We start from the raw sequence: 12,340 nt of genomic DNA, 5'->3' as shown, positions 1-12,340 counted from the left end.
GGAGAGAGAGAGAGGGAGAGAGAGAGAGGGAGAGAGAGAGGGAGAGAGAAGGAGAGAGAGAGAGATATCAGTGCAGGGCAGGACATGTCAATAACCCAGCCATGGAAACAGCTTTGGACTCAAGCAACCATTTTCATGGAGCTTTTTTAAATTTCAATGTAAAACCTTTTAAAGGGAGGTAAAAAACGAAAAGCAAATATCTTTCCAACTAACTATGATGTGATGCAAGCGTTCCCCTCTTTGGGGCCCGTTTCAAGTGACACGAAGTTAAATGTGAACCGGAGGTGGGCTGTGCGCCGCGAGGTAAGCGCAGGGTCAGTAGCAAGTTCGTCCCAGCTGGGCACCATCATAGTGTTCCCGGCTGGCGCCTTGTCTGCGGGCAAAGCCAATCCATGTTGTGTGCTTTTTGGGGGGGCAGGGAGGAAGGCAAGGAGGAAGCAGGGTCAGGGGGCTCCCATGCTGCTCAGCTCCGTGCACGTCCTGTGCACTGATAATCCCTTAAATTCCTATGTGGCCCTTGACTTGGGGTTGACATGCAGGACCCCTGCTTCCAGGTGGGCCTCCCAGAGAGAGCAAAGCGTTACATCATTATGTGTCATGGGAGCCGTCAAAGCCCGTTGGCTCAGAGGGGCTCCAGTCTCCTGAATGACCCAGGAGGAACGGGACACCGGTGTCCTGATGAGCAAAGTAACAGGGAGAGGAGCACAGGCCCTAGGGAACCAGGCCATGGCACGGGGACTGTTCACGGTGCGTGCGTGCGTGTGAGCACGTGGGTGAGAGGGTGGAGAGCCCATAAGCCTGAAGGAGACACGTGTGAAGCCCGCACCCAGCTCACCGTACCATTAACCGCTGAAGTTTGTTAAATTAGAAGAGCATCCCATCAGCAGAACAGCAATACCTTGTCTTAACAACAATGAAAGGTTCTTTTTGGCTTCTGGCTAATCATACTTATTGCTGATGGAATCTGCAAGTCCTTAACAAGTCATTCTACAGTTTGTTTTTAAAAAAAGTGTTGACCGACACCACCAAACGCTGGCGAGGACGTGGAGCCACGGGAACTCCCAGTCACTGCTGGTGGGGACGCAAACGGCGCAGCCACTCTGGAGACAGCTTGGCGGTTTCTTACAGGACTAAACGCACTCTCGCTACACGACCCAGCAATCGTGCTCCTTGGTATTTCCCCAAAGGTGCTGAAAACTATGTCCACACAAAAACCTGCAGAGGATGTTTACAGCAGCTTCACTCATGATCGCCAGGACACAGAGCAGCCAAGACGCCTGTCAGTGGGCGATGGATAAATAAACTGCGGTCCATCCCGACCACGAGACCGTGCCCAGCACCTAAAAGCAACACGCTCCCAGCCATGAAAAGACACGGAGGAGCCTTATGTGCACATTACGGAGCCCAGCTGGGAGCTGACATTTCCTTGACTCCTTGGGATTATAAAAATTCACGTGACTCTGCATCTCCACTTTCTTGTTGTTTGTTTTCATATAACGAGCTCTCCCCGCCCCCTCGTTCTTTGTGGAAAATTGAGGATGTAAGCCTGTTCTTCTCTGGCTTACGCAGGATGCCATTTCAGAGTACTCGTCCAGGGCAAGAAGACTGGGGTGCTGCCCAGGGAAAGCAGCCGGCCTGCGAAGGCCACCCCCTGGCTGACTCCAGCCACGTGACACTCCCGGAAACGCGAAACCAGGGAGTGTCACAGTGAGAAGGTCAGGGGTGGGGGGAGGGGAGAACAGGTGGAGCACAGAGGGTTTTGGGCAGTGAAACTAGTCTGTGTGCCGCTAGAATGGTGGGTGCACATCATCACACATTTGTCCAAACCCGCAGAATGTCCGACACCGAGAGTGAACCCCAATGTCAGCTGTGGACTCTGGGTGACGACGTGTCCTGTAGGTTCACCCATTGTCACAAATGGACCATCTGGTGGGGGATTCGCTGGTGGGGGAGGCTGTGGGTGGGTGGGGTGTCCTGTATTCCTCAATTTTGCTGTGAATGTACAGCTGCTTCCCAAAATAAAGTCTTTTTTTTTTAAAAAAGGCCCTGCACGTATTTTCCAGAAACCCCAGGGCCTCCCAGGGTTTCAGCGAGCCACATGCGGCTGGCGGGTGTCTCTCCCGAAGTCCCCAGGACACCTGTAGAGAGGTCACAGCTCTGCAGGCGGGCAGAGCCCAGACTCATTTGGGGGGTGTAAGGGGTGCGAGGAAGGCCTGCAGAGTGCTGGTGAGCCGCACGTTGGTGGGTGCGGTCACAGAGCCCACACCCCTGTGTCATCGCGCTCCTGAAAGGCGGGGGCCCGCGAGGCAGAACGGCTAAGGAAGAGTGAGCGGCCGAGGGTAGTGAACACACTTCCTAGGCCCCTCTCGACCACAGAGGGACGTGAGCTGCATTCCGAGGCTGTACGGGCCCCACCCCAGCACCCTCGCTGCCTACGTGCTGCAAGTGTTTTCCACACGGCGACTGCTACGTCTTCTGCGTCCCCCGTGTGTGCTCCCAGGTCCCGGGGTGGGGGTGGGAGGTCTCTGCTTCCCTCGGTGCCTGAGACGGGAGGCCCAGCTCTTGGGAACGGCTCCGCGTGTTTTGGGAAGAGTGAAGGGTGGGCAGGGACTGGCCGGGGCCTGGCGCCCTGCCCTGAGCTGGCAGTCAGGCTCTTGGCCAGTAACGTTCCTGCATGATCAGGGTGGACACCTGAGTCGCACTCAGGAACAATCCCACTGGCGCTGAGCCCCTCCCAGCCTCTGGACTCGCCATCCAGGCTCTGGTCTGTCCCTCAGCCGCTGAGTGGAGCCACCGGGCCCTCCCCTCTCCTGCGTCACCTTCCCCAGGGACCACCCCAAGGCAGTGGCACGTCTCAAACGTACACTGCTCCCATCACAGGTTCTGGGGGTGGTGACGAGGGGATATCCTGATCGCTGCCTGTTCAAGCTGCCACCTGCAGGGGGGCCACTGCGAGGCGCGTCTGCAGGGCCTGTGCTGTGACTTGTCCTCCCCCAGGGCAGACAGACCTGTGTCTCTCCATCGGCCTCCTGTCTTCTCGATAGCAAGAGGCTGAGGGTCTAGGCCGTGTGAGGGTGGGAGGGCGGTGTGCCCGAGGGGTAGGAGGTGGCCTCCGGGGACCTGCCTCAGCCACGGGCCTCCTCTCTGTCAGGCTGCGGCCTCCGGACGCAGCCCACCGCACGGAAGCGTCTCTAGCTTGGGGGTTCAGAGCATGATCCTCTGTACCCTTCCCCCTGTGTAGGGAACTTGGTAAATAACGTAGGGACCGCACATGGAGATACACGGAAACAAAGAGAGACACAACATGAATCCCTTCCTCCCTGGCTCCGCAGCAAGAACAACGGCAGGCGGACGGCGGACAGGCCGTTAGGAACCAGGGAATGCGCGCCCCCAGGGTCTGCATCTGTCTGCCTTTCCTGCGATAATGTACCCAGGAACTCCGACAAACGCGCGGTCACACGCGGGGCTCCCGTCGCTGGAATCACAAAGCACCCAGCCTCTCACTCTTAACAGCAGTGACTGCCGGCGGCGACCAGTGACATTCCCAGGAACTGGGACCGGGCCTGGGGGGGGGGTGCCGGACGCGCACACGACCGCGGGGCTCACCTTCCCAAACACGGCGACGCGCGTCTTATCGATGTACTGCTCCTTCAGCACCCTCCTGCAAGGCCGAAGAAGAGAGGGGTGTTTAGGGTGCAGCGTGGAGTGTCCTGCGTCCCCGGGGCACAGAGCCCTGCTGTCCACCCAGGTCAAGCATGGAGGCCCCTGTGTGAGTCAAGGGAATGCTGGGATTCTAACCCAGTTTTCTGCTGCTTTTCTCTGGTGGTGCAGGGGCAGTGCCCACCTTAAAAACTCTAGGAGCCCCCACAGTAACGCCGCAGAACACCCAGGTACGTAAAGCTTGCCGACTGAGAGCCCTTCGGGCCCTGCTGGGGTCCCTGTCCTCCCTCGGCCCACATGACTTCCATCTACCCGGAGCCTGGCAGCGTCCTCCGGGGTTTGCGGGGAGAAGACGCCCTCTGGTTCTGTGCCTCAGGGCTTGCAGTCAGGGCTCTGGTCTCCCAGGTACGCCTGCAGCGAGCGTCCTTTGTCCCCAGCTCCCGGAATGGGGGGAGGGGTGTGTGTGTGTGTGTGTGTGTGTGTGTGTGTGTTGTGCCTGTTGGGTGGCAGAATCACCCCTGCCTGGTGCTTCCTTTCTTCGCCTGCCCTCAGGTCCCCAAGTTTGCGTGTTTCAGGCCCTGTCCTGTTCTCCACGCGGCTCCTGTCCCCTTCCTCAGAACCCACCCACAGTGGCTGGCACTCAGTGAGCCTGTCAGGCTGTGCTTTGCAACACCTCCAGCCTCTCCTCAGCGTGTTCTGTCTGGAACGTGCGTCTCCCCCTTCCTGCCTGGCAAGTCCCCATCTGTCCTCTGAGGGGCGGGCGTGGCCCCCAGGAGCCCGTCCAGGCTGTTTGCTCCGAGCACTAGCTGCGTCCACGCTGCGCCCACGCCGTCCGTTCACGGCTGTCCTCTTCCCTTACACGGCGGCTCAGCCTGCGAGGGGACTCTGCTCGTGTCATCTGCTATGGGAAGTGTCGCTCAGAGGCTCCAGGAGGACAGTGTGAGGCGGAGGAAGGCTGGAGGACCAGGAGGTGGCCGGGAGCTTTGAGGAGAGGGGTTCGTGGCATCTTCAACTGATAAAACTGGGCTGTTTCTCTCTACGGAAAATACAGGCCCAGATCCTAAAGAACTTTGGACAGTTTCCTTTGGCTTGAAACACTGGGGTCCCAGCTTCCTGAGAAAGTCCACGTGTTTTCTGACAGCTGTCTGTTGACGGCTGTCCGTGGGCAATGGTGTCCGTGTGCCTGAAAGCTTGGGTGGCTTAACAGTTGGCTTTATTTACTGGTTTTCTGGAACAGGTTCTGCCCTGTGTTTGCACAGATGCTGGGTCACTTCCTTATTTTCAGAAAACACTGTGAGTGTGAAACAGCTGTTTGCCCTCTGCCCCCATTGTCAGAGGGAGGCAGCTCATATACAGCCGTGGCTGCAGGGGTGGGGGCTGCGAGCATGCCTGAAGGACACCGTGTCCTTGTGTCCTCGGTGGGCCCGAGAGGCCCCTGTGCCCCACTGGGAGGGGTTAGAGCCGGCTGGGCGACGACAGAAAGCAGCTGGCAGGTGGGGAAGGCCCGGAGGAGGAGGGTCTCGGAGGCTGACAGCCATCCTCAGGGCGCAGGAGAGTGGCTCCCGGGGTGAGGCCATGGGGTTGGCTACGCGGAGACAGAGGCCTGGGTCTCTGGGGGGCACTGCTGGGCCTCTGGACTCCCGGAGCCCATGTAGGTCCTTGCCTCTGAAGCACGTTTGACATGGTGTGTGTGCTGTTCACTTCTGGGCCAAGCGTCTAACAGATGCCGCTGCCTGGGCTATGAGGCCCGCAGACATTTTCCCCTGCTCTGCGTCTTGTCTGGGACACACGCTGGGCGCTTGACGTGGCCATCTCTCTTCCACCAGCGCTTACTTCTCGGGGACACGGGGCCATTCAGTCCCTCACTCACTATTTCATCCACTTAAAGGTTACCAACTCAGTGCATCCTGGCTTTTTAAAATGAGAGAGCAAATGTTTTGAAAAGACAGTGGAGTGAAGTTTTTAAACCTGCGATGGGCATGATGACAGGCGGCACGAGATGCCAAGCTTCCTTACAGCCCTTCTGTCAACAGAGGTGCAGCAACCTGGGCTCTGGGTGCCACCTTCTCACCGGCCCAGGCTCCAGCGTCACGCTCCCCTGTTCACGGTGGCCATCGCCACGGGGGCCCCGTGGCCTGTGTCTTCCCGGCCCTTCTTGTCATTCTAAGCAGGTGAGTCTGTAGGTTGGGTTGAGTTGTTCCCGCAGCACCTCTCGGCCATTAGCCTGTTCGATGCCGCTGTCCACTGCGCCCCACGACCGAAAGCCGCACTTAACCCAGGGAGCCCAAAGGCCAGGTGGAGCCTGGCACGGGGTTTTGGTATCTTTTTCTTCCAGGGCAACAATAAAACTCGATAAATAATTCCGAGCATCTGTCCCTGGGCGCTAGGCCTTTTTCCGGTCCCTGTAACACCCTGTTGGTCTTGCTGACACCGTGACAGGCAGGTGAAGGGATGACAAAAACCATGCCGCACGCTCTTCCGGCTGCACAAGGCTTTCTGACCGGCCACCCGATGTGCACAGGGGTCCTTTTCTCAGTGACGAGGTGGCCGGTTGCACAGATCTATCCCCACTCCTAGTCTCCCTCTCGCTCTGTCCGTCCGTCTGTTCTTCCCTCCCTCCCTTTTGTGAAGAACGGCAGAGGTAAGCGAGGACGCTGGCCGAGCTCTGTGCCCACAGCACTGGGAAGCCGCGCAGACCTGACTCGCGGCCTCTGGACCTTGTTTTCTGACCAAACAGACAAGCTATGGAAAAGCAGTGTAAAAGCCTTTGGGAGCGCATCACTTGAGGAAATACTCACTCTAGAATAGTCCACATGTAAAATGTGCACAGTGACTGGAAACACCTCTGAGAGGACCTCAGTGTGGCCCTGGAGGACACGCACCCTCCTCCTCCAGGCAGCCCACCCGCTGGGGCACAGCCTCCACCTGGTCCTCCTCCTCCAGGCAGCCCACCCGCTGGGGCACAGCCTCCACCTGGTCCTCCTCCTCCAGGCAGCCCACCCGCTGGGGCACAGCCTCCACCTTGTCCTCCTCCTCCAGGCAGCCCACCCGCTGGGACCGTGCGGGGGCGGGGAGGCTCACCGCACAGCCTCCACCTGGTCCTCCTGCTCCAGGAAGCCCAGCCGTCGCCTCACTTCGTGCAGCAGCTTTGCTCCTTGGAAGCCACTGCCTCGGCCGTCACACTTCACCACCACGGCGCCGTGGCTGCTCACCATCACCGTCTCCCAGGTAACCTCGAACTTCTCAGCTACGCTCTGGGTGCCCGGGGTGCCGTCCCTGGAAAAGACAGTGCGCGGCCTTGGCGTGCTGTGTCGTAGGCCCCGGGGGCCCGGGATTCTCTCGGGAGGGGCTGTGTCCACCCAGGAGGGGCCCGCGACCCCTGGCCACCACGTGCCGGCTCCTTGGAGGTGGGTTGATGCTGCAAACGGGCCTTTTAAATGGACACGTGGATGCTGATTGCTCGGTGGCACATTGGTGGGCATGGGGGCGGCTTCTGCATTGTTTTCCTTTTGGGGGACAGAGTGAACAGGAGGGAAGGCAGCGCCTGGCCAGCCTCCCTCCCAGAGACCCACAGAAGGCAACACCCCACTCAGCGGGGCGCTGGCTGGTCCTTCCTCCAAGGAGGGAACAGCTACTGCCGTCCTTTCTGCCAAGGACCAAGGGCGTGGAGACGGGTGTGTGTGACTCAAGGGCCCTGCGTCCGAGGCCTGTGTGCCAGGGGCCCGTTACGCTGTGACACGGACATACGCGTATGTGGGTGTGCGTGATTTGCCTTCGTCTGGATTTTTTGTTCTAAATGTGCACTGCCCGGTACATTTCCGTAGGCATTTTGAGGTCCCCAACCCGCACTGCTGTCGGGCCACAGAGCAGCCTGTGGCCCATGAGGTCGGTCTCGGCAGGTCCTGTCTCCATGCAGGGACTCGGGCCGCCGTGATGTGACCAGGCAGGCCCACCATTACGTCTGAAAGGAAAGTGAGCTGTTCTGGGGACCGAGGAGGCTTTGGGAGTTCGGAGACTCCTGAAGCAACGAGCTCTGGAGGAAGAGAGCTGTCGTCAGCACCTCCGAGACAGGGGTGGGAATGTGGTGTCATCAGAGAGGAAGGGGGCAGTGTGGTTTGTGCGTGTGACATGTGCACACGTGTGTGTGCGTACATGTGAACGAGTATGTGTGTGTGGTGTGTGTGTGATGTGTGTGGTTATTGGCAGAGTGTTAACCTGTCCAGACAGTGAGCAGAGTGGTCAGTGGCAGGACGCACTCAGGTCCCGGGTCTCGGCCGGGCAGCGGGTGGGGCCGCCTCTGCTCCTGGGGGAGGGACCCCCCCGGGACGGGGTGGGTGAGGGGAGGCGGGCCAGTGGGGCTGTCTGACAGCCCTCTTGTCACTGTCCTAAGTTTGAAATCCTTTTGTTATGGTGTCCGAGTCCCCAGTGAGCATCCCGAGGGGGAAGTACTTACACCACCAGAAGCAGCGGGTAGTGGGCAGTCTCCGTGAAGACCGCCGGCTTGAGAATCTGCACGGGCAGGGCTAGGAGAAGCAACACAGGTCCGCATGTCAGGGGCCGTGAGTCTGACCCTCGGGAGCGGGGAGGAGGCCACCCCGGGGGGCTCAGGCGGCCGGGCACACACAGGCCTGGCCCCGACCTTCGTCTCGAGACTCGGGCTCCCCGTGTGGCCCTGGGCAAGTCCCCCAACAGCTCTGAGGCTCAGCGTCTCCATCTGAAGCTTACATCCAACCTCGTAAAGAGCATGCGGGCAAACAGAAACAGCTGGACTGCTCTGAGTGTGTGCGAGTGGCCAGAGCCGGGCAGGGAGAAATGAAACTCTCTGCCAAGGGGCACTGCTGCAGCCTGCAATGAAGTGGGGGGAGGAAGAGATGGAGGGTGGGCTGAGGCTGGGGGGGCAGCTCAGAGGGGGAGGCTGAGCCCATGGGGACCCTCCGTGCAAAGCCAGGGGGCTCTGCAGGCCTCACTGTTTGCAGGCTGGTGCTGGACAGGTCTGCCTGCCTGTAGACGAACACACACAGACAGACACACACGTGCGTGCACACGCGCGCGCGCACACACACACACCGCTGGAGCTAGGTCATCTGACTCTGGTTCTGGGCAGCCCGGGGTCCAGTGATGGAGGGCAGGGAATTTTCCTTTGCGGTTTTCTCTGTCTCCCTACAAAACAAACCTCCCCCACCTACGTTAGAAATAGTTTATTGATGTTAACTACAACCCAGATTAGCAATTAAATTGGAATTAGCGGTTTTTTCAGGAGAATTACTATAGATCCACCGCGTCTGGGAGGTGGCTCAGCAGCCTTCTCTGACCAGGGTCTCATTGCTGATTCTGGCCAATTGCTAATGGCTTGCAAATTGGATCAGTGGCCCAGGGACCTGCAGAAAAGCAAGCTGGGACTCCATCACCGCAATATCCATAAAACATGGTCTGGGCTGCCCTCTGCCGTGGACAAGCCCGTGGGCAGAACCCGGCTAGGACGGACAGGCCGCGTTTCCCGAGAGCATTTCCGGAAGGCGTGTTGCTTCAGGTTAAAGCCCCTGGTAGCATCAAATGAAAAAACATAACAAAACAGAAACAGGCTGGCAGAGCGGTATCTTTCCTATGTTCCGTGGCCCCAGAGGGGTGCTGTTCACGTGCCGGCCCCTGAACACAGCTGTGCCTGCTGACCTTGCCTCTTCACTTCCATTCTCCCGTCAGGTAAAACCTCATAGTGGACAGAACCACGTGTGGCAAGAGGGGAAAAGGTACTGGTTCCTAAGGGTCTGCTGTGCATGGTCTGAGGAGGGGACGGCATTACCCCATTAGTGCTCTCGGGTTTGGGAAATGTACAGTGACAGCAGTGTGTCGAGTGGGTGCAGGCAGACACCCACTCGGGTGTCTGGAGATGAGAAGGACTCTTGCAAAGGAATATGATCTGGCCTCAAAGGCTGCGGGAAGAAGCAATGGAGGTGAGAAAACTGCGAGAGGAGGTTCCGGAAAACCTGCTGATGGGGGTAGAGGGTCGCAGTGAGTCAGGAGCCGGAAGTCTGGCCCTGGAGCTCCACCCAGCTGCTTTCAGGAGAGCGACCTGGGCAGACACGCGGGGCCTGTCGGCTTAACGCTCTGCTGCCGTAACAAGCTGTGAAGGAAGCGCTCCACGTTCTCATTCTGCACCGGGGCCTGCGCGTTCTGGAGCCTGTCCTGAGGTCTGTGCATGGAGATGGACGGTGTAGGGGGATTGCAACAAATGTGTGGAAGCTGCTTGCTTGTGGATTCATCTGTCCATCCATCCATCCATCATCCATCTGTCCATCATCCATCCATCCATCCATCCATCCATCCATCCATCCATCCATCCATCCATCCATCATCCATACACTATCAATCTAAAATCGTCTTGTTTTCCTTGCGTTTTGGCTCTTCCTTATAAAAGGACAGCACAAAGGTGTATATGCAGTTAATGTGAGGGTTCCCGTGAACTTGAATCTGAGAACCTGGACTCCAAGTTCTGTGTGGGCATCCACGTGGGCAGGCCAGGGTTTCCTTTGACACGTTGCCAGGGAATAGAAAGTCTTACCAGCTGGGCTCTCGACACCAGCATGCCCTGCGCTCTCCAGAGTAACTCTCTACATGAAAAATACCCCTGCAGGGAAATGGGGCTGGGACTCAGGATGAACAAGCTGTTATTCGGCTGGCTCGGTGCCCTGCTCGGCGCACACAGCTCCCTCACGTCGGGAGGTTTCCACGCCCTGCCCGCTGCCTGTGGGTTCCAGGCCAGTCGGACTCAGCTGCTTGTTTTTGTCCTGATGGAAACCACATAGAGGCTCCGATCGTTCCAGCTCGTCATTCTTGCTGGTGTCCCATCCTGTCCCTCTTCCTTCCATCGGAGTTGGGACTCTGACGGCCGTGTGTGTCCTCCTCACCTCTGCCTGGACTTGTGGCCGTCCTGCCCCTCACGTTTGTTCTCCGATTCCTCCGCGCCCTGACGACGGGCATGCGGATGTCCTAGTCTCTCCGTTCCCCTCTTTCACGTGTGGCTTCTCTCCCACTTGCCAATGGCCCTCCCTGTGGACCCTGCCTACCAGGGTTCAGGTTCCAGGGACGCTCTAAGCTGCCCGTGGTTCCAGGGCTGGGCGCATCCTTGTCCTGTGGCATCTCAGTGCATCTCATGGAAATCCGAGAGAAACCCAAGCCCCAGGGGGACGGTGGGAATGGCCCTCACACCTGAGGAAGCCACATCCCCACTGGGCAGAACCACATTTCTCGGCCAAAGCGAAACTTCACAGCCTCCACTTACGGTTTTCCCAAGTTTACTTCTTCTCTGCCTCTACCCTCCTTATCCATTCCTTCGTCACAGTGCTCACACGTGGGGTATTTTAAAAGAGGAAGCCTCTGCACCGTGGGGGTGGGGCTGAGGGATTTGAAACACTTCATATTGCTGACTTTTCTGACTTTCTGGAGTGAACACGGGGCCCTACACGTCTCTCGAGCGATGTGTAGAGAAGCACTCATCTTGTGTGACTCCATGTGGTCCGATGATAGGACCGGGGTGTCTTGGCAAGTGGCCTCTGGATGGACTGAAGGCTCTGGGGAGTGGGGGTCCCCCTGAATCACTGGCGGCCTGCAGGCTTGAATGCCCGGCCAGCCTCCTGACGCCCCCACAATGAGCGACGCTGATTCTTGCCTGAGTGCTGGCTCACGGGGTTCCCTCCTCAGGGACGCACTCTCCGCTCTTCTTGGCCAACCCAACGCTGACTCCATGGACCCCATTCAAGTGGCACCTGTCTTGGTACCGTCACATGACCCCAGCCCAGTGTCACACTCTCTTTAAAAGGCAGGGTGCTGGATGTTTCTCGGGTTGTGACAACACACAGATCCCTCATCACACATCCCTCCCGGTGCAAAGATGGCCTCATCAGCATTTAGAGGGTAAGAGGAAGAAGTAGCAGAAACATCAAATGGCACAGAAAAGGCATTTCTTTCCCGGGGGAGGGTGTTCTCCCTGGAAGGTGTTATGACACGTCCCCCCCAAAGGAGAGAGTTTCAGTCTGGGACCTTCCTTCCATCGTCAGCCCTGCAAGCTCAGTGCAGGGGGCCTCCCCTCCCCAGCCCCAGTCTCCCCCGGGGCTGGCTGGAAGGCGTTGGGGAGCTTTCAGTGCAGCAGGTGGCCTGCTATTCCTTCCAAAGCGGGAAAGGGAGAACTTACTGTAATCATCCACCTTGATCTCCGTGTATTCCACTTTGGGCATCTGTCGGTCGTCTATGGCCTTCTGTATGTGTTCATTTGCTTCCAGGTCAAACATTTCTGAGAGAGAAAAACAAAAAGGACACACGCCGATTCAGCCACCAGGGAGTGAAGCCATGGGTTTTCATGGGCGTCACGCCACCGATTCATACACCAGGCCTGCAGGTGATCAGCGTCGTTTCTATCGCAAAGACCAAGAAACGGAGACATTAAACTCCTTGCTGAGGCCACACGGCGACGAGGGGGAACGCTGAGTGTCAAGCCAGGAGCTGGGGCAGCCGGAAGACCCTTCCCACTGGAGGCCGCGAGGGCTTCTGCAGGGGAGCCTGCTGGTGGCAGTGCTGGCAGGACTCCAAGCTTCAGCACAAGGAGCCCTGAACAGAGCCTCATAGTTTGCTACAATACACTCTTCTCTGTGTGTGTGTGTGTGTGTGTGTGTGTGTGTGTGTGTGT

General features: G+C 58.4%; 1 protein-coding gene across 1 annotated transcript in view; it reads right to left on the bottom strand.

Annotated features, from left to right (window-relative positions):
- LOC109391515 (dipeptidyl aminopeptidase-like protein 6) overlaps positions 1-12,340 on the bottom strand; it is a 51,752-nt gene that overhangs the window by 6,626 nt on the left and 32,786 nt on the right. Inside the window, exons 6-9 of the mRNA XM_019659114.1 lie at positions 11,849-11,947; positions 8,114-8,183; positions 6,742-6,936; positions 3,607-3,661 (exon numbers count right to left, since the gene is read on the bottom strand). Coding sequence (XP_019514659.1) covers positions 3,607-3,661; positions 6,742-6,936; positions 8,114-8,183; positions 11,849-11,947 — 419 coding nt within the window. The remainder of the gene's footprint in view (positions 1-3,606; positions 3,662-6,741; positions 6,937-8,113; positions 8,184-11,848; positions 11,948-12,340) is intronic.

The sequence above is a fragment of the Hipposideros armiger genome, unplaced genomic scaffold (assembly GCF_001890085.2).
Source record: "Hipposideros armiger isolate ML-2016 unplaced genomic scaffold, ASM189008v1 scaffold_295, whole genome shotgun sequence".
Classification (NCBI taxonomy): Eukaryota; Metazoa; Chordata; class Mammalia; order Chiroptera; family Hipposideridae; genus Hipposideros; species Hipposideros armiger.
Note: the sequence above shows the minus strand (reverse complement) of the source record. Positions and strands in the feature narration are given on the sequence as shown.